The sequence below is a fragment of the Protopterus annectens genome, chromosome 8.part0, assembly GCF_019279795.1.
Source record: "Protopterus annectens isolate FY-2018-M chromosome 8.part0, PAN1.0, whole genome shotgun sequence".
NCBI lineage: Eukaryota > Metazoa > Chordata > Ceratodontiformes > Protopteridae > Protopterus > Protopterus annectens.
Window position 1 is genome coordinate 1,328,167,682 of NC_056741.1, and position 21,961 is coordinate 1,328,189,642.

The 21,961-nt window shown below is 41.7% G+C and overlaps 1 protein-coding gene across 2 annotated transcripts in view; it reads left to right on the top strand.

The window, feature by feature from the left end:
- The window catches only part of C2CD2L (C2CD2 like), a 1,057,749-nt gene that overhangs the window by 759,704 nt on the left and 276,084 nt on the right, over nucleotides 1–21,961 (top strand). For both annotated transcript variants that reach the window (XM_044080867.1, XM_044080868.1), the window contains exon 8: nucleotides 12,302–12,366. In XM_044080867.1, coding sequence (XP_043936802.1) covers nucleotides 12,302–12,366 — 65 coding nt within the window. The remainder of the gene's footprint in view (nucleotides 1–12,301; nucleotides 12,367–21,961) is intronic.

The window sequence follows — 21,961 nt, forward strand, 5'->3', positions numbered from 1 at the left end:
TGGAGCCAGGAGGTCGACTTTAGTCACATGTGACAGTGAAACAGTTAACTATTGTATATGTTTTATATGTGGCCCCAAGACAATTCCTCTTCACTCAGTGCAGCCCAGACAAGCCAAAAGATTGGACACTCATGCTTTAGGGGTTCCTGCTGCACGGTGCCTTCAAGATGTTAATAGATATAATGGAAATTTTTTGACACATCATTAAATAGTATATGCCCAGGAAATTGTTTTTATCATTCTGTGTGGGCATTGCTTACAGAGCAAAGTGGGCATTGCCAGCTACAGGACCCCATCCATGAATCAGGGCACACACTCTGCCTGTTTGGATCTACTTGAATCTATCACAATACATCTGAACACCATGGTTTTGGGTGACTTTAACTACCCATCCATTGACTGGGGAAATTACTCGTGCACAAACTGACTTGCCCAAAGGTTCCTTGACTTCATTAACTCCAATGCCCTGAACCAGCTAGTTGAAAAAATGTGCCAATATCATAGATCTGGTGCTTACCAATATAGGGGACCACTGTTGCACCCCCACTGTGAGGTCTTTACTGGTGAGATCTGATCACAAATCAGTTTCATTCAAAGTAACTATCACACCTGATCCCCCCCCCCCCCCCCGGCACTAACTAAACTAAAAAACTTCTCCAAACCAGATTATAACCTCTTACAGGTTGATATAAATAGGTTCACTGCACCACCTCTGTCAGATGGAACTGGCCAGTATGCCGAGTTCTACATAAATGCTTTATACAAATACCTGAACAACTGCATTGACTTGGCTGTACCTGATAGGACCAAAACCAGCTCCTCAAGGAAGAGCAAACCTGTCTAGTACACCTGCCATTAACAGGCTTTACAATAACAGGAAGAAATTACTGTCTAAGAGTGAGAGGGAGCGAGCCCTAAACTGGAAACACTCCCTCCTCAGCTTAAACAAGCAAGTAAGACTTCTTGTGAAGTCCTCCAAAGCTAACTACAAATTAGCTTCTTCAACTAAGGACAACCATAAGGCATTCTTTAGTTACAGCCATAACCTAAAAGGAAAGGCCCAGATTTGTGCCAAATTGGTAGTTGATGATAGCACATATACTGAACCTGTGGACATTGCTAGCCTGTTAGCTGACAGGTTCTGTGAAAACTTCACTCCCCTTTCCCTGCCACACTTTTACCCCAAGACATCCCTACCACCTGTCCTCTACCTTGTGTCTCTAAAGAGCAGGTCGTGAACACCCTCCCTAAGGTCAAAAACACAGCATCAGTGGGACCTGACAGCATCCCAAGTTGCGTCCTACATGGGCTTAAATAAGAATTAGCAGTGCCATCGGGTACTATTTTTAATCATAGTCTAAACACTGGCTTCATCCCACCTGCATTGGAAAAGGCCACCATTATCCCCTTGCACAAAGGTAGTGCTTCGACTGACCCAGGGAAGACCTATTAGCCTGAGTAGCCATATTTGCAAGGTCATGGAGAGAATCATCATGGACCTTATCAACAAAGATATTGGTAATCTCCAAACACTTGACCCTACTCAATTTGAATTTATCAAAGGAAGATCATGCCTGTTAAACCTGGTGGACTTCTTCAAGACAGTCACCAAGGCCCTTGATGAGGGGAATCTGTGAATACAGGCTACCTAGACTTAGTCAAGGCTTTTGACACTATCCCCCACTCAGGCATAATTGACAAACTCATCCAACTAGGTATCAACCACTATATCATTAGATGGGTCGCTAACTGGCTCACTGATAGAACCCATATAGTCAAAATAGGGGAACACACCTGCAACAGCAGACCTGTAACCAGTGGTGTTCCACAGGGATCAATCCTGGGACCTCTACTGTTTGGAATCTATTTCTTCTAAGTGGAAGTTAAAACTAAAGATCTGTGGCTGACAAAGTTTGCTGATGACTGCAAACTGGGAGCAGTCATAGAATCTTCAAACGATGCCAACATCCTACAAGATGGTCTTACACAAACAAATGATTGGTGCCAAAGTCATTGCCTTAAACTCAATACAAAAAAATGTATTATCATCCCTTTTGGTAAGAATGATGTTCCTGCAAACTACCACATCAATAACAACACCCTAAGTACGCACTCAGTGGTAAGAGACCTGGGCAACCTTATAGCAACCTTACCTTTGATCACCATATCTCCACAGTGGTAAGAAGAGCATTCTATATTGCTCATCTCATAAGTAAGGGCATTTCCACCAGAAAAAAAGAAGTTGTAACCTCCCTGTACTCTTCCCTCTTCAGGCCAATAACTGAGTACAGTGTCCATTTTGGTATGTACCTTTCCAAGCATCTGCAGCAATTGGAGAGGCCAGAAAGGTTCCTCACAAGGATAATTCAAGGTTTTCTGCATCTGTCCTATGAGGTTCGTCTGAAATCACTGTCACTTTATTTTGTTTCATACAGACTACTCAGAGGCGATCTCTGGAAATACTGCATATTTGTAAGTCAAATGGTACACTGGTTACTCACTGTAATGGCCTTAACCTGGTATGTGACATTAATAGAACCTGCTGGAGGGAGAGATTTGTCCCCCAGAGGTTACCACACCTTTGGAACAGATTCCTGCTTCATGTGAAGCAGAGCGCCTCATTGGCAACTTCAAACACAATCTGGACGATTGGATAGGTACCCATAAATTCATCCCAGGGGTTCCACCTATGTCCTCTTGGACAGGGGTGAGAGGTGCTGATCGTGGAAACAAGGGTAAAACTTGGCTAGGCTTTTAAGGTCCCTAGATTCATTAGCCTAGTAACCTCCTATGATCCTGTGATCCTATGAAAGTGCTGCTGCTTGGTTTCTTCTCTACATCTTGAGTGCTCATTTGGATGCCAGCCATTGTAGTGAAGGTTGTGCAGAAGAAATAATTTTATGTTTTCCTCTAACTGGACAGCATGCCTTTTGTGCTGTACTAATGGATTCCTGTTAGTCTTATTGGACTGGGCAATTCCATAGTTGTAGACCTGAAAGATCTCCCCAAACTGGCAAAAGTCTTCTCTGGTCATAGTTTAATGGATTGTCTTTTTTTATGACATTGATGGGCACTGTCTAATTTTGATTGTGACTGCCTATGGCAAATGCCCAGGAGATCATGGTTTTGACTTCACTAGTGAAGATGCAGCTAAATGATAGACATAGGTCTTTATGCTGTTCTTGGACCTGCTATTGGCCAAGATTGTTTGTTCTGTTTGGACACCTGAGGATGTGGGTGTTGTAGTGGACACCGATACACTGCCCCATCACAGATCTTATTCTGGAGTCATATCTTTGTTTCTACACTCCTCCTGCATTAGAACATGTCATAGGGTCTGACAGTGAATGATTTACTGGTAAGTCAGGGTGCCCACCTGTACTCATCAATTGTTAAAAGAAGGCAAGTCCCTCAGGAGAATGGGCTGCATGTAAACCAGGTGAAACTGAAAAACATTTTTTTTCTTGTCCTGAAAGCTATGTAAGGAGAGCTGAAACCAGAACCTCTCTTGTTGTGGTAAAGCAAGCAGTCTATGGAGTGTTATGTGAACAGACAGGCCCACCTTCCTAAATGCAGAGATATGCTGTACTTCTTACAGTAGGTTATATTCAGGGGCATCGTTCTAACAGCTGATTGTTCATATCCTGAGGAAGTGAATGTGTGGCAGAAACCATAACCATACATTTACAGCTTCAGTCCTTTCCTGAATGCAAGGATTCAGGGAATCTTGTTTAGTTAGGATCTTCCAAGAAATTGCAACCCCTGAAATCAGTGTGTTCAGAGTGCAAGAAAGTGAGGAACCCCTTTTTTCCTGCTCATTTCAACATGGCAGGGGGCAGGTTGTAGAAGTTCTTCTGGCAGGGCAGAGTCCTTTTAACCTTTCCTCACTTTTCTGTGATTCCACATTTTACTGCAGAATTTGAGAAAGAAGACCGCAAGTTATATCTGTTGTCTTGTGGCAGCTGACAAGGGAATAGGTTCAGTACCTCAGGCACCTGCTCTCAGGCTTCAAGCCGAGATGCTTCCTCCAAATCTTCCTGCTTTCTGTGTCATTAAAATGTATTTGTAGCAGACAGATGCATTCAAAGCATTTCTGCACTCTGTTCTTTTTGCCTGTAATAAGAACTCAAGTGTACAATTTTGTGATGTATGCCAGAAGGTTAATAAAGGCACCAGACTTAAGAAAAGGAAGGTTTTGTCATCCTTTTTGGCAGAAAAGATGCTCAGGAAGTGTCAAAAGCTTTCTAAAAGTATTTCTAGAAATGTAAGCATCGGTCTACTGCAGTAATTGACTAGAAAAGGAAAAGTGGGAGATGCATAAAACTCAAGAGAATTATGACAAAAAAGCCTGATTTGGGAAAATGTGACATCATAAGTCAGCTGCCATTTCAGGTATGTGGCCACCACTTTGACACCTCCTAGTACTGGGACTTCTAAGACAGTCAGATTCCTTTGAGGGAATATGTTCTGTATTGGTCTTGCCTACCACCTAACGTTACAACACTGGCAGAACCACCAGTTGTCATGTAGAAGAGTCATTGAGAATTATCCTGTATGTCCAAGAGCATTAGAGAGATCCTGTGCATGTTGGTGGAATCCTTACAGAAGTTGCATACTACCCCATCGAAGGATATTACAGATTCTGTACCTTTGCAAATCCCTTCCACCCTTAACATTTTTCCTTTATACCTCCAGTTACTATCTCTTTGCTAAAATAGACTAGAAAGTGATTCAAGATGCCACTGTCTGCAGAACAGTAATACTCAGGTGGAGGAGGATTGAGGTTTAAAGGGAAGGCAGGAATTGAGTATTTTATGTAATATTGGAATAAATTAAATTTGTTAGAAAGAAAACAAGTTTGTGTACTGTACAACAATAATAATGGAAACTGTGTTATAGTTTATTTTCTGTTTTATTAAGGCATGTAAACTCATGTTGCACATTAGAATGTGATGATCTATTAAAAATGTTAAAAAAAGGATGTCACTCTTTACCAGTCGGAACCTTCGGTGAGCCGAGATCCAGACATTTGAAGTTCTATGGGGGGAGAAACACATATGTGTGTGCGTGTGTGTGTGTGTGTGTGTGTGTGTGTGTGTGTGTGTGTGTGTGTGTGTGTGTGTGTGTGTGTGTGCGCGTGTATGTATATATATATATATATGTATATATATATATATATATATATATATATGTATAGGTTCATAGATAGGTACTAGGCTATCTGCCCAAAGGCATCCCCGGGGTAAACGTCCTGTTTCCCATCCACTCGTCAAGATTTCGCTTGATGAGTGTTAGTGAGGAGCTCTGCCTAATGTAGACTGGAATATTGTTCCAGAGCATGGGAAGTCTCTGGGACAGGAATCTATCCCTCCAGCATGTCCTATTTATTGTTGTGGTGAGGTTTAGATCCCTAGAGCATGTGGCTCGAGGGGATATGGTTTTCTTTAGGTGGAGCATGCCCATCAATTCTGGGTTGGACATGGCCTTGTATGTCAGGCAGAGATCACCTCTGAGTAGGCAGTATGCAGCTGAGTACAGCTGGAGTTTCTTCAGTCGAGCTGCCTAGGGCATCTGTTTGAGGCCAGTGATTCTCTTGGTAAGGTACTTCTGTGGTCTTTCCAGTTGTTGCAGGTGTCTTGTAAGGTACATCCCAAATGGGGCATTGTACTCCTTATGATGGGTCTGATGAGTGATGGGTAGAGGGGCACAATGACCTCTTTTGATCTGGATGCAAACCCTTTTGTGATTAGGTGGGCCACATAGAAGGATTTTCTAACCACTTTGGCAATGTGATTATCAAAGGAGAGATTACTATCTACTTGGGTCCCCAGATCCCTTATTTCATCTTCCGTATTTAGGGGGCTACCACCTATGTGGTAATTTGTGGGTACTTTGTTTTTTTCCAAAGGGGATGACTATGCACTTTTTGGCATTTAGCATGAGGCCATGGTTTTGACACCAGGTATCTGTCTCAGTGAGACCCTTTTGGAGGATGTCTGTGTCAGCCGGAGAGTCAATTATAGCCCCTAGTTTGCAGTCGTCTGCGAACTTGGTCAGCATAGTCCTCCTGTGCTTGCCTGAACCTCTGAGAAGTATATGCCGATTAGGAGGGGTCCTAGGACTGAGCCCTAGGGAATGCCACTTGTAACCAGTTTTGAGTCAGACCTAGCTCCCACAACTCTTACCATGTGGGTTCTGTCCGTGAGCCAGTTGGCAACCCATCTCATGACGTAGGGGTTTATGTTCATGCTGATGAGCTTGTCTGTAATACCAGAATGGGGAATGGTGTTGAAGGCCTTTGTGAGGTCTAGGTAGGCTGTGTGGACCACCTTTCCCTCGTCTATAGCCTTGGTAACTGTCTCAAAGAAGTCCACCAGGTTTAGGAGGCATGATCTGCCCTTAACAAAGTTGAACTGGGTAGGGTCCAGTGTTTGGAGGTTCCCAGTGTCTCTGTTAATGAGATCCATGATGATGCGCTCCATAGCCTTGCAGACCAAGCTAGTCAGGCTTATAGGGCAATAGTTCCCGGGGTCTGTTGTGGCTCCACCTTTGTGAAGTGGAATAACCGTTGCTGTGCGCCACTCTTTAGGCACGTAGCCTGTTGAGACGCTGAGTTTGAACAGTGTGTTTAGGTGAGGGGTTAGTTCATCTTTGAGCTTGGACGCAGCCTGAGACACCATCCGGTCCCATTGATGCTGTGTTTTTGGCTTTGGAGAGGGCTGTTTTAACCTGAGTGTTTGTGATTTCAGGGACACTACATTCTTTTGGTATGGTTATGGGCCCTTTTGGGGGTGAGATGGGGGTGAAGTTTGCACTGAACCTGTCTACCAGGATGTTGGCGGTATCGGTCGGTTCAGTGTATTTTGTGCCATTCTGCACCAACGCCGAGCAGATCTGGGAATTGCCACTTAGATTCTTGACATAGCTAAAGAATGCCTTGTGGTTATCTTTCGAGTCCTTGGCAATTTTTCTTTCGAAGCTAGCCTTGGATGATTTTATGAGGGATCGTAGTTTCTTGCTGATACTGATCAGGGATGTCTTCCCCTCTTGGGATTTTACTCTTTTCTATACTAGTTACCTCCTTCTATTGTATAGCTTATTTATGGCAGGGGTCCACCAGACTGGTTTCCTTTTCTTGGAGGAGTAAGTCTTGATTTTGCTCGGGATAGCACGATCCATGCATTCTTGTAGGTGTCTGTAGAGTGCATTAGTAAAGGATTTTGCAGCTTGGGCAGCATTTTCCTTTAGCATGGGGGATTTGAAACTTTCCACCTCGGTCTTAAGTAACGTGAAGTTTGCTTTTGAAAAGTTTTTCACGGTGGTTTCTTTGACTGGGGGTGGGGGAAGAATGTGGATATCCAGAGTGATTAGTTTATGGTCAGATCTAACCAGCGAGGGATTGACCTCCATTGTGGAACACCGGTCGCCCATGTTGGTGATGACCAGGTCCAATATGCTGTCACCTCTGGTGGGGGTGTTGACCAGTTGATCCAGTGCATTTGAGTTTATAAATTGTAGGAAATGTTGGGCAAGGGAGTTAGTACTTGAGTAGTTCTCCCAGTTAATGTTTGGGTAATTGAAATCATCCAATATCAGGGTGTTTGGTAGGACTTTGTTTCCCAGTGTTTCCAGAAATGCGGAATGGGGGTCCTGGGACATGGTGGGTGATCTGTAGCAATCTACAATTTGAATTGCAGTTCTGTCCATTGTTAGTTGCATGTGGATGATTTCTGAAGCATCGTGCTGTGCCACTAACCTGGAGGTGTGGGTATCCTTGATGAATATGGATACGCCCCCGCCTTTTGTATTTCGGTCCGGGTTTTGTGGCCGACATGTGTGGTATGAGTTGTAAGCCTGGTAGTGCTGGGGTGCTGTCTAGAGCCTTAAACCAGGTTTCTGTTACTGCACATATATTGATTTTTTTCCATACTGAGGAGTGCCTTGAGTGCATGCATTTTGAGGTTTAGACTTCTGGCATTGAGTAGCATTACCCTCATATTTTTGTTACTTGTGCTATTTACAGCGGTGGGTTTGTCTTTTGAGCCTTGCCTAAAAAAGGCACTATGGGGGTGGCAAGAGCCTTGGCCAGTATTCAAAAGCCTAAGGGTGACAGGTGCAAGCCGTCTCTAGCGAAGCAGCGTGGTTGTTGAGCATGTCATCCCAGGCTGACAGACACTGGATCCCCTTTGAATGACACCAGAAGCTTAGCCAGTTGTTGAAATTGATCATTTTTTTCTTTATACCGTGGTATCATTCTTGGTGAGGGCAGGATGCTACTCAGGGTCAGGGTCATACTGGCCTGGGCTACGTGATCAGAGAGCTCTTCCATGTCTCTTTTCATGTAGTCCAGGGAAGTACGGCTCAGTTCATTATTATTACACCATATATGAATTAGACTAATATCATCTAGTGAGCAAAGCATATTGTATACCCAAACCTTCTCCAGTGAAGAAGATTTATGGTGGGATGAGATCTCCCTCCAGTGTTACCTGATAAAAAATACAAGATTTACATGTCTCAGATTAACAACTCTTCTGTTATGTGTCTTTGATCACAAGGATATGCATTCACAGACCATGATTCTGCACTCTGAGTACTGCATTTTCTGAGAATTGTCTGTCTGTCTGTCTCTGTCTATCTATCTGTTTCTGTCTGTCTATCTATCTGTTTCTGTCTGTCTATCTGTCTGTCTATCTATTTCAATTTTTTAATTGGGGTAGGACACTGATCTTAGTAGACCAGTTTCAGTCTGAGTCCTGGGAGATGCAGAGAAACAAAAATTCATACAGTATAAGTCAAACAGGCTAAGAATACATTGGAAGAAATAAAAATATGTACAGTGTGTACAAAAACTTCCATGCACAAGTATAATAATTTGATAACTCTAATATTTTGGTTCAACCTCAGAGGATCTTTACTCTCAAAAGAAAATATTATTTGAAACAATGACATTAAAAGAAAATAAACAGGCTTTACCTAGCTTGTTTAACACTTTAAATATGCTATCCAGGATATTTCCTTGCACCTTGAATCAACTGCCTGCTGCAAAAAGAGCAATTAGAATGTACAGAACTCCAGCTGGTTGTCATTATGTTCAAATTAACTAAAATGCAGATCCTTCTATTTCTTCACGTATGTATCAAAAAAAGGTATGTAGCTGTAGTAGTCTAGCCACTGTGCCTTTGAATTACCTTGCTCATATGGTTTTGTGTTAAAAGTTCTGTTTTAGGGTAGGGGAATGTTTTGAGAACTTAGACAGGTCAGGGGAAACTAAATGTGACAATGATAATATGGTTGTACACATGTTGTTATTTGCCTGTGATGCTGTGGAAGTGTCATGCAGATCTTCCATTTTATGAATAATTCTACACAAGCATGCGCGGCTGTGGGCAGCCTTTTCCTGAGGCTGTAAAAGAATTGTCTCTTGGTTCTCCTGTCTCCACATCTCCAAATCTGATAAACCTGTTGGACAAGAGCATGTAATATTTATTAAATATGTATTTAAAGGAAATAAATTTCTTGATCCCATTTCAGAGTTCTTTATTAAAATTTAATTTTATCCCATGCCATTCAGGTTTGTATTCAGTCAGTTATACATTTCCATGTGTTTTGGCTTTTAAACATGGTTAGATAACCATGGAATTAGTACGTTAAGGAAGCTGCGGTGGTACAGTGGTAGCATTATCGCCTCACAGCAAGAGGTTCTCCCGTTCGAGTCTCGGCTGGAGCGCCTTCTATGTGGAATCTGCATGTTGTCCCCACAGTCGAGTGGCATTCGAAAGACATGCGTGAATGGGCGTGCCTTCTTTGAAGGTTGGGCGTCGAGCTGGCACCTCGGCACCGTAAAAATCTACTGCCAATCATTAGCAGACCGGAGTTCCGCTGTGGCAACCCTAAGCGGGAAAAGCCAAAAGAAGAACAACAATGTAGGGGAAGTATGGAGAGATTCAGGGAGACCCCCCTCCACACACACATAGAGCATAGATTTTAATATATTTCTTTTAACTGTGCAGTTAAAGGGGATTATTAGAATTGTGCGTATGAATCTATGAACCTATTTCTTTTAACTGTGCAGTTAAAGGGGATTATTAGAATTGTGCGTAGACGTTAGAGCAAGCCAATACTATTATGTTGTTCACCTTCCTGATGAGTTGTGTTTTTGAGTGTTTCATTTTGATAGACTGATTTGTAATCACTTCAGTTTCTGTTGCTTCCTGTGAGTCTCAGCTGACAGTATCCCTTGGGACCCAGAGAGAAGAAAAGAAAAAAAGGACTACAATCAAACGGCTTTTTCAAATATCCACCCCACCATTTTGACAAGTGGAACCATTCTATTCAGAAACAATGCAGGAAGGCATAAGCCCTCTTTATCTTCTGCTGCAGGTGGCAAGTCAGGAAGAACAATGAAAAAAAGATCCTGGTGATTGTTACCTGGATCTAAAGACCTTCCTACCCCAACACCCTGTTAGGCAGTTTCACCACCATTTACAAGCTTGAGATGGCAGTTCCTCAGATAGGTGGGTTCTTCAGACTTTTAATAAATGGTGGATACTATTATTTATTTTGAAGAACATTAGGCTGTAGTTATGGCAAAAGGGTGGGGGTCAAATTAAAGGAGCAAGTGTATGAAAGTTTTTTCATAAAAAGTATGTTAAAAAGTTTTATTAAATTTGCAAATATGCAAATAAGTGTGTAAATATGTAATATTATGAATGTACATGAATAAGAAAATAAAGGACGCCTACTAGTTTTGGTAAGTGTTGTGGGATCTTTTACATTCACCTGAGCTACCACCAACTTAGGCAGATGGGGCTTCGATTAATGGCTCTCCCAAAGTATGGTACACTCAGGAGTATGGCCAACCCCATTATGCTGCACTGCAGTGTCAGTAGTGAAAAATGAATCCATCTTCTTGGTGTGGCATGTTGCTACGGGTCTATATTATTACCTCGAAACTGCATTTCTTCGAATACCTAAATGTCAACACTTAATCAGCGAAATCCGAAAAGCATGAACGGCCACTTCCGCAAATTTTTTCACAGGGAAAGCATTTGCTTGGTCGACCAACAGGAAAACAAACTTTCAAACCCTAATCAAGTTGGGGGGGGTTTCACCCCTACACCCCCTATGTCGGGGGCTGTGCCCCCCACCCCCCTAAATAAATATACCGACTCCGGGATTGCTCTACATTGGAGGAAAGGGCAAATTCCCAATAACGGCATATCAAATTATTTCCCTTTGAAAATATTTGCGGATGTGCCATTCATGCTTTTCGGATTTCGCTGTTTAAGTGTTGATGTTTAGGTGTTCAAAGAAATGCAGTTTTGAGGTAGTAATATAGACCCGTTGCTACTGCATTGCACCTGAAAAAAGATACCTGAGCCTGTGGACTTACCTGGTTAACAAGTGAATAAAATAAAATCAAAGTAGATGTTTTTATTTGGTAACCATTTAAGAAAACACTTCCTTCATACAGAAATTTCAGCTGTGACCTGAGCTGACCTAAGCCATAGAGGAAACATTAAACACAGTGGGCCAGATTCCAAAACAGTTGCTGTCATTGTAAGTCTGCCCAGATTCCAAAGGACTTGCTGTCATTGTAAGTGGCTTACTTCATTGAAAGGCCTATCTATAAACAGGCTTTCTACTGGGGCCAGATTGCAAAACACCTGCTGTGGTTACTTAAACTGAGCGCAAGTCTTTTGGAATTGGACCAGCATGTGGACATTTTTGAAAAGAAAGTTAGCAAGCATGTTTAAGTAACTAGTAGAAAATCAGAGTGCCTGAAGAAAACCCATACAGACATGAGGAACACAGGCAGACTTTACACAGTGACCAGAATTCAGGGTTAAATTTCAGACCCAAGAACTGAGTCAGAAATCTGCTCTCACTTGAGCTCATGCTCTGTCCATTTGTTGTGCTGTATTTTGCTGTATATTATAAGTCAAGGACTGTTTTGATATTTAGATTTCACTTTAAATGACTTATAGAACACCAGTTTTAAAAGTGATTTTTTTGTGTATGCTTTCATCTGCAACATTATACAGCTTAACTCTTTAAATATGAAAACTTCCCATGAGGTAGCAATCATCTAAACATTCTAGCTTTCAATTTACTATACAATTACTTTGTTGGTGGTCGTTGTCGTTTTCATTTATAAGTCTGGTGGTGAGAGTGCAGATAATGGATGTTACTGAATACCATCTGCAATGAGACACTTAGAGGTAAGAAAACTGAACAAATTACTCTGTAACCTTGTAATGTATGTAATCATGCAACTTTTTATGTTTTATCTTTTCAGTGAGTTGGGGCCCAGCAGCCAAGAGCTGAGACTGAAAGTTCTTGAAACTGCCAGTAATGGTACAAGTAAGTTTTTGTAGAAAATGTTCTGGCAGAGTCATCCTACCCCGCATTAACTAAGTAACAATAATGTGTTCATGTAACAGCCAGCTGGTGTCAGAAATGTTTTTAAAATCATGAGACTGATTTCCAAGAAATTATTTTTTAGAGCTTGTATAAGTTAATGTTTACTTGTGAGCAAAACCAGACAGATGCACTAAACCAAGGTTTAGATGTGAGGGGGTCAAAAACAATAATTACAGGTGTAGTGAATTTCGGTAATATTTAGTACAGGCTTGGGATGAAGAGAGGCATTAAGAAAGCCCTCATTTGAACCATCATCTTTTGCTTCCTTAAAATTCCTATCTTGGAAGACCTACTTCATCATGGCTATAACTTTAGCCAAGAGAATGCATGCATTATCCTCTCTCTCATCTAATTTGTTTTTTGATGAAGACAGAATCTCCTTATGCATGCAAATGTGAACATTTGCTTCACACTTTAGCTGTGCACAGACAGTTACTATTCTACTCAGGGCCGGCCTTAGGCATAGGCGAACTAGGCGACCGCCTAGGGCGCCGTACAGGCCGACCTTAAAAGGGCGCAATTGTATAGATTTGCTTTCACAAAGCTTAAGCTTTTAGAAAAAAAAACAAAAAAACACAACAAACGGAGCTCCTGAGTAACTGCAAAAAGAACTTTATTGGCATTCTGGTACCTCAACTGAATGACTTTAGAAGAATAAATTTCATCACACCATGCAGCCATTTTAAATACTCATCAAGCAATTAATTCAAACAATTAAATAATTAAACATATTTAAAGCGCTAGTGCCATTTACAACAATGCATAAAAGTGTATTTAAAGTACTAATGCCATAAATAAAAATATATAAATATGTATACAAAACTCAAATATTCAAGTTAGTATCTAAATTTAATCCTCTAGGTGTTAATGCCCTATAATTTAATATTAATCTATTTTCCAATTCCAACAGTTTTTGTATGAAATTGTCCCCACTCTCTAAATGTGATTTGGCCAGCACACTAAAAAACAACCTATCATCATGTCCCCCATGTACCTTATGAAAATGATCAACAATCGGGCTACCAATATGTTTGTTTCTACCATCTCCCGAATGGTCTACTATATGGACTTTTACCATACTCTTAGTTTAACCTATGTACCACTTAGTAGGAACACATCCACATCCCACTATATATACCACCCCACATGAACAGCAGTCAAAATGGTCAACAGCTACATACATCCTACCGTTTATCTTAAAATCAGAAATGTTCTTAACCCTTACACATACCTTGCATTTACCACACGTATACATACCTGTCCCCCCCACAACAATCTTGAAGTTCAAAATTTCCTTTAAGTTACTATACCTACCGTAGGAAAAAGTCACCTTCTTGGGAAACAAACCTCCCAGTACTTCATCAAAACAAAAGTCACCTTCTTGGGAAACAAACCTCCCAGTACTTCATCAAAACAGACCACAGGCCATAAACTCTCTACTGATTGCTTCATCATAATGGAAAAAGGAGAGAATTTAGTAACAAAAAATATTCTTTTCCCCTTTATCCCTTGGTGCATGTCCCCTGAATAGCCTGTTCGTATTGATCCTGGTGATGATAAACCTGGGTCTATATCAGTTCATGTCTGAAATTCGAAAACCATATGTTCGAACTTCAAACCACGAACTGCACAAACATCGAAGTCTTAGAACAGCGATTTTTTTTTCCAGGGAAAAAAAAATCGCTGTTCCAAGAAACACACATGCAACACAAACACACCAAAACAACATCAATCCACACACACACACTCAAAATCCTACATCTAACCCTATACTAAACTGTACATACACTACTACCTATCCACTTACCTTAACCCAAACCCTAACCCTAAGATCCATCACTATCGCACACTCACCTGACCCATGCCCTAACCCTAACTCACCTAACCCGACCTAACCCTAAAGTCTTTCACTATCGCACACCCACCTCACCTGCGCCCTAACCCTAACTCACCTAACCCGTGCCCTAACCCTATCATCCACACAATCGCACACTTACCTGAACCTGACCCGTAACTTCCCACCACAGTCCTGATGCTCGTGAAGCCACAGAAACGGCCCACCAAATTCTTTCCCTGGGAAAGAATTCAGTGTTCCATGACTTCGCGATTTTCAGTGTTCAAACTTTACATTTTGAACATCTGGTATTCGATATTCAGCCATTTTGACGGACTGATATAAACCCGATAAACCCAACACTATCATATTTTACTCTGTTTTTGGCCTTTTCTATGGAAGCTTGAGAATAACCACTTTGAAACAACTTCTCTGTTACTTGTATGAATTCACTATCTAACAAAAACTTTTCAGAACTGTGTTCATAAACACGTTTAAACTCTCCATACAGTAAAGACTCCAACAAGTGTGTGTATGTGGGGGTGGGGGTGGGGGGCTGCTGGCATGCAAACAATTATTAACTGCGGTCACTTTTTAAAGGGTTTAAATTGCACTCTATTGTTGCCATCAATATATAATCCTATATCCAGGAACTGTATTGTCTGCTTGTTGACAAGGAAAGTAAACTGCATCCCAAATGGGTTATTATTCAACTGCTGTATAAACCCTTCAAAGTCTCTCATATCTTTTTTACAGATAAAAATGAGGTTATCAGTGTAACGTTGGTACCTTAAGACAAACTTTGAAAAAAGTCCATTGGATATATGCATACATTTTCGAAATAGGGCATAAAATTAATGGCAAATGAGGGAGCAAAATTAGCTCCCATTGCTGTCCCTACTTTCTGAAGAAAAATTTCCTTATTGAAAATGAAATAATTGTGTGTCAAAGCAAATTCCAACAATTTCACCAGGAAAGAGGTACAGGGTCCTTCTCCCAACAACTTCTCAATCGCTTCTAGACCCCACCTTCTCCTGATATTGGTGTACAGGGATTTGTTGTCTACGGTAACTCAATAAACTTCTGAATAGCATGATTGCTGATCATTTTAATAGGGTACATGGGGGACATGATGATAGATTGTTTTTTAGTGTGCTGAACAAACCACATTTAGCAGGTGGGGGCAATTTCATACAAAAACTGTTGGAACTGGAAAGTAGATTTATATTAAATTATAGAACATTAATACCTAGAGGATTAAATTTAGATATTAACTTGAATGTTTGAGTTTTGTGTAAGTATTTATATATTTTTATTTTTTTATTTATGGCATTAGCACTTTAAATACACTTTTATGCATTATTGTAAATGATACTAGCACTTTAAATATGTTTAATTATTTAATTGTTTGAATTAATTGATGATTATTTAAAATGGCTGCGTGGTGTGATGAAATTTATTCCTCTGAAGATATTCGGCTGAGGTACCAGAATGCCAGTAAAATTCTTTTTGCAGTTACTCACTGGCTCTTCTTTTTTTGTTTTTTGTTTTTTTTTTTTTTGCATTTTCATTTATTTTCATGTGTGGTTATGTTTTTAGAAAAAAAAAAACATCTGTTTGTCTCCTTTGTTCCAAGTAAGATTGGCATCAAGGTTTCCGAAATCACTTTGTCCAGATAGATTTCTTATTGTATAACATTTGTTTATGCTTCCAACAATCATCCATTGTCCTTTAGACCAAATGCTTATTCTTTGAGGCCAGTGGCTATGGTCGATGCCTTCTTCAGGAATTCTTCCTTGGACGAATTTGTGCAGCTGCATGGGCTACCATACTTGCTAAAATTATAACTTGGACTTGATTTCAAGATTAAGAGATTACTTTGGAGCCACTATCCTTCAGAGTATCCTGTCATGATGCCACCTGAGTGTCAAGTAGCTGGGGATTTTGACCCACAAGTCAAATTGAACAGACAGGATAAATAGGAAATGGTATTTATGTACTTAGCATAATGCTGGATCATTTCATCCTCATCTGTACAATATGACATCCTTCCTGTTTCTAGCTCTGGAGGGCCTGTTGTTCGTTTTGGGGTTTATAACATATTTCTTTGTATCACTGGCCAGTAAACTTTATCTCAGGGAGCTTCACCTGCCAGTGTATTATGGGTAGGAAATTTTTAAAGTAGCTTAAGGCTAGAACACTATTTTTTGTTGGCTTGCATCCAACAAGCAGTTCGAAGACCCACAAGTTGTATTAGACTGATGAAGATGAAAAGATCCAGAGTTGTAATAAGTACATAGCTCCTGTCTGTAGGACTTCTTGCAAACAGGCCTGGAAGACAGATGACTTCTCATTCTCATGGGCAGGAATGCTTTTCTATGCTTTTCCATCCTTTCTTCTGATATCCAGGGTTCTTTTAAAGATTCAGGGGACTTTCCAAAGATTGTGGTGGTAACTCTGTTTTGGCCCAGGCAACAGTGGTTCCCCTTCTTTTGAAGCTAACAAAGGGCAGTTACCACAAGCTTCCTCACAGACTGGATTTACGTACACAAGGCATTATTTGATTAATACACCTCAGTCTGAAAACACTTCAGCTGACTGCCTGGATGATAGAATTTTGATACTTTTTAGACACCTCTTTTTCTGAGGATATGCAGCAGATACTGAAGGAGGCTAAAAAAACCTGCTACTTTGAAATGATATATGTCAAAGTGAAAAGGCTTATCTAGTTGGTGCCAATCCACGAGTCATGATCCTTTAAAAGGCCCAGTTGCTTCTGCTAGTTGATTGTGTGTTATTGTCCTCTGGCCTTTCTTACTCTTTCATCAACAGTCATCATCTATTAGCAATTTATGCTTGTCTGCTCTGGGATCCTCCCCTTTTTTTCTGTCCTCAAGTCAAGCAGTTTATGAAACAGATTTTACATATATATCCATCTACAAATGAGGTGTCTCCTCCTTGGCATTTTAACTTTGTGCTGGAAAAGCTAACCCTTCCATCATATGAACCAGCTCATCAATGGAGTTGAGGTTCTTAACATGGAAGACAATATTAGCACATTGCTCTGCGTTCTGCTAGAAGTATATCTCAGTTACAAGCTCTTATGGTGATTAACCCTACATCTTTTTCCACAAGGATTGGTTTTTATAGAACAAATCTTCCTTTTATGTGTAAAAGTGGTTTTAGAGTTTACCTTGAGCCAATCTAGTAATCTCTCTGTCTTCTTTCCAGAACCTAAAATGGGGGGGGGGGGATTCTTCAATATCTGGATGTCTACAGGCAGCTGAGATGCTGCTTGGACAGAGCTCGGTCCTTCAGGAAAGCTGATTAGATGTTTCACTGTTGCAGTCATTACTCTTGGGTTATCCTGCTGGCAGGCTACCCGTAGTCGGCCCGATTCCAAAGTCTAGGTCTGGCGTCGGTTGCTGCCGCCTCTTCCCTGACGTCAGTGCGCCAGGGGTATAAAAGAAGCAGCTGACGCCATTTTCTTCAGTCTTTCTTGCCGCGCGGTGCCCAAAGCAAAAGCAGTTCGCAAGTGCCGGTCGGCCGACTCCTGAGATTTTCAAATCAGAATTTCAGATCCGAAGTCTTCATTAAAGCTAAGTACCCCTTTGGGGAAACTTTTTTCTTGCTCCAGACCGATGTCAGAAAAAGTTAACAATTGTATTTCTTGTGGAAAGCAAATACCTCATAAGGATTTTCACTCTTACTGTATTCCTTGCCTAGGCCGTGATCTCAACGTTGCTAGTTGTCGGTTTTGTGCTAGATTTAACCAACGCACAATCAAGCGTCGGTTTGATTTTGCTTTCCATTACTTTGGCCGAAGATTTAACTATATAATGCCGTCGGATCAGTCAACGACCGCAGTTTACAAAAAACGCAAGGACAAGGAAAAGGATAGGCATCCGAGGTCCAAAACCGACGACGAAGCCTCTTCTAGGCCAGTCGCCGGTTCGCCGGTTCTCAGTGAGGCACTTTCACAGCCCCTGGCGCCGACTACCTCAGAGCCACAGGCCGCTTCTGACTCCCACGTGGAGCCGACTGGGCCTCTGGATACTCAAGGTATTGGATCTTCAGAAATCAATCCCTCAGATGGGTCTGGAGCCACTGAGCAGGCATCGGCTTCTGGGGGTGTTTTCAGACCTACACAGCTATACATTAAGCCATCCTCAGCTTCAAAGACAAAGACTAAAGCATCATTAAAGACAAAGAAACAAGTACAGCATTCTCCTACTCAGACCACCATGCCTAAGAAACAAATGCTCAAAATGGCCGAAGACCTTATTACTTTGATCAGGGGTACCCATCCCCCTCCTGATAAGAGGCCTAGGCAAGAGACAGAGTATAATTCTTCTGATCAGGTTTCCATTTCTTCTGATTCCTCTTCTGAACAAGATTACTCCATGCTTCCCTATGAGGATTCTGATGCTAAAGAATCCATTCCTTCAGCCTCTCCTACTGAGGATTATTCTTTTGGGGAAACCTTACATACCATGAGAGAAAATTTCCACTGGGAGAGCCAAGATTATTCTGAATCTAAGAAAAGGCTCAGAGATTTTCTGCTTCTTCCGCAGCACAGACCCCTAGCTATTCCACCTGTACTAGACATTGTGGACGATGTATTCACAGAGTCTAGCCTGTCCCCTGACTGTCTCCCCCCTGCGCCTGCTAAGCCAGACAGATATTACAGGGTTCCAGATTCTCATAAATTCCTGTATAAAAACCCCACTGCTGACCCAGAAACTATATCTCAAGGCCCCAAGGGGGGGGTTAAAGCTTCCACTGCAAAAAAACCTGTCCCCTCTGATAGGGATTCCAGGGCTCTAGACAGATGGGGGAAAAAAGTCTACACTTCTGCTACCCTGGCTGTAAGGGCCTTAAATTGTCAGTTTCATATGCTTAAATATCAGCAATATTTAATGTCACAGCTTAAACAGAAAATGTTGACAAATACCGAATGTTCAGAAAACAAGGAATTACAGGATTTATTGCACGCAGCTGAACAAGTGGTAAAGCACACTTTGCAATGTGGTTATGATTCACTGGAGACCTCCTGCAGGGCTGCTGTTTCAGGTTCTGTTATTAGAAGGCATGCTTGGTTAAAGGAACAAAATCTGCCTGATCATGTTAAAGCAAAATTATTAGATGCACCATTACAGCATGATATTTTGTTTGGTACTAAAGCAGAAGAAGTATTGAAAAAAATGGAGGATAAAGCAAAATCCATGCAGACAGTCAAGGATTTCTTACAGGTACAACCACCCAGATTGCCTTCAAAAAATTGGTCCTTTCCAGTGTCAGACAGACCACAAAGAGGCAGATACAGGCGTCCCAGAGGCAGAGGTCAGCCCCAAGGCTCATACAGGCCTAAACAATGGGGTGCTACTACCTCCAAGAGCAGAGAAGACAAATCACAACCTTACAGGAATCAGTCCCAATGACTTTCCTCTACCAAATCCAAGCACTTCTGTAATGGCAGCCCCCTTAGGGGGGAAAACTAGCACTTTTTTCTTCAAATTGGCAAAGGATTACCCAAGACAAATGGGTCCTGAACATAGTATCCCAAGGCTACAGGTTCCATTTCCACATTCTACCAAGGTCAAAAGGTATGCCAGACCTGCCACACAATCAATGGGCTGAGGCACAAAAACAAATTACAGCCCTCATGGGCATGAGGGCCATTCAACAAGTACCACAACAAGGACAGGGGCAAGGATTTTACTCCAGACTCTTTCTAGTACCCAGAAAGGACAAAACCTGGAGACCAATACTGGACCTGTCTTTACTAAATACATTTCTGGAAGTTCCAAAATTCAAGATGTTGACTCTACAGCAGCTACTGCCCATGCTGGGCAACAAGGCTTGGCTTGTAACCTTGGACCCAAAAGAGGCATACCTGCATGTCCCAATCAGACAGTCTTGCAGAAGATACCTCAGATTCATAGCTGGCTCAATGCATTACCAATTCTCTGCACTGCTCTTTGGCTTGTCTACTGCGCCCAGGGTCTTCACAAAATGCCTGGCACCAGTAATTGCGTTTTGCAGACAAAGAGGAATTCAACTATATCCCTACTTGGATGACTGCCTAATTCAAGCAGAGAACAAAGACATTATTCTAAAGCATCTGGCGTTTGTAAAGAGATTACTAATTGGCCTAGGGTACACAGTAAATGAAAAGAAATCAAAACTAGTGCCCTCTCAAGAAATAATATTCCTGGGTGCAAGCGTAAACACAACTACCCAGATGGCTTATCTCACACCAGACAAACAAAAGCATCTGACTACTTACTTCAAGAAATTGGCAACAAAAACCCACTTATCTGCAAGGAAAATCCTGCAGGCCTTGGGTTTCATGGCATCCTGCATTCTACTAATTCCATATGCCAAACTGCATATGAGGAAACTACAGTGGCATCTAAAAAGTGTTTGGACTCAACATTGCCACAGCCTGGAGACAGTAATTGCACTCATTCCCTGCCTGCAACAGGAGTTTCGATGGTGGGCAAAAGCCTGTCACCACAACAAGGGTCTGCCATTCAGGTTACCCACAGCCAGACAGACACCAACAACAGATGCATCAGACTATGCCTGGGGGGGCCCATATGGCAGGAAAATGCATTCAGGGCACATGGCCTGAAAACCAAATGCATCTTCACATCAGTCAAAAAGAGATGCTAGCTGTTCAAAATGCCCTGACAGCTTTCAAGGACCTGCTTCATCCAGGACAACTACTGATAAAGACAAACAACACTACGGTCATGTGGTACATAAACAAGCAGGGAGGTACACATTCCTACACTCTTTGCAGACAAGCAATGACCTTATGGGACACGGCATTGGCTTTTCAAGTTCACCTGCAAGCACAATTCCTGCCAGGAAAAATAAATACTCTGGCAGACGAACTAAGCAGAAACTTCATGGATCCCCATGAATGAAAACTGGATCCACAAGTCTTCAACATGATAACAAGGAAATGGGGACGCCCAGACATAGATCTATTTGCCTCCCCTCACAACTGCCAATTGAAAAAATTTTGCACAAGGATTTATCACAAACAAGCATGGAAAGTGGACTCCCTATCCTTCAGCTGGAAAAATCTAACAGTATATGCTTTCCCCCCTTTGCCTCTTCTTTCCAGGGTACTCCTAAAGGTCAGACAAGAGAAGCCAAACATGATACTGATTGCACCAGACTGGCCACGCCAGCACTGGTACCCAATTCTGAAGAGCTTGTCTCAAGGTCCAGCATGGATATTGCCTCAAATTTCTCAATTGCTGACCCAACAAAACAGTCAGATCCTGCACAGCCAACTCAGGACCTTAAATCTGGCAGCATGGCGGATAAAGAAACCATTCAGAGCACTCCACTTACAAAAGCTGTTATGGACGTTATCTTGGAGGCCAGAAGGCCCAGTACCAGAAAATCTTATGCAGAAAAATGGAAGAGATTCTCTACTTGGAACCAGGAACAAGGCATAGACATGAGTGTGCCAAATATACCTCATATTTTACAATACCTAACTGAGATGCTTAACAAAGGCCTTTCCTTCTCATCTATTAAGATTCATGCCTCTGCCATTTCAGCCCATTACAATACAGAACCACCTATCTTTTCTCATCCTTTGCTAAAGCAGTACCTCAGAGGAGCCAAAAACATTAGGCCTCCAAGGAGAGCACCAATTCCGGCCTGGGACCTCAATTA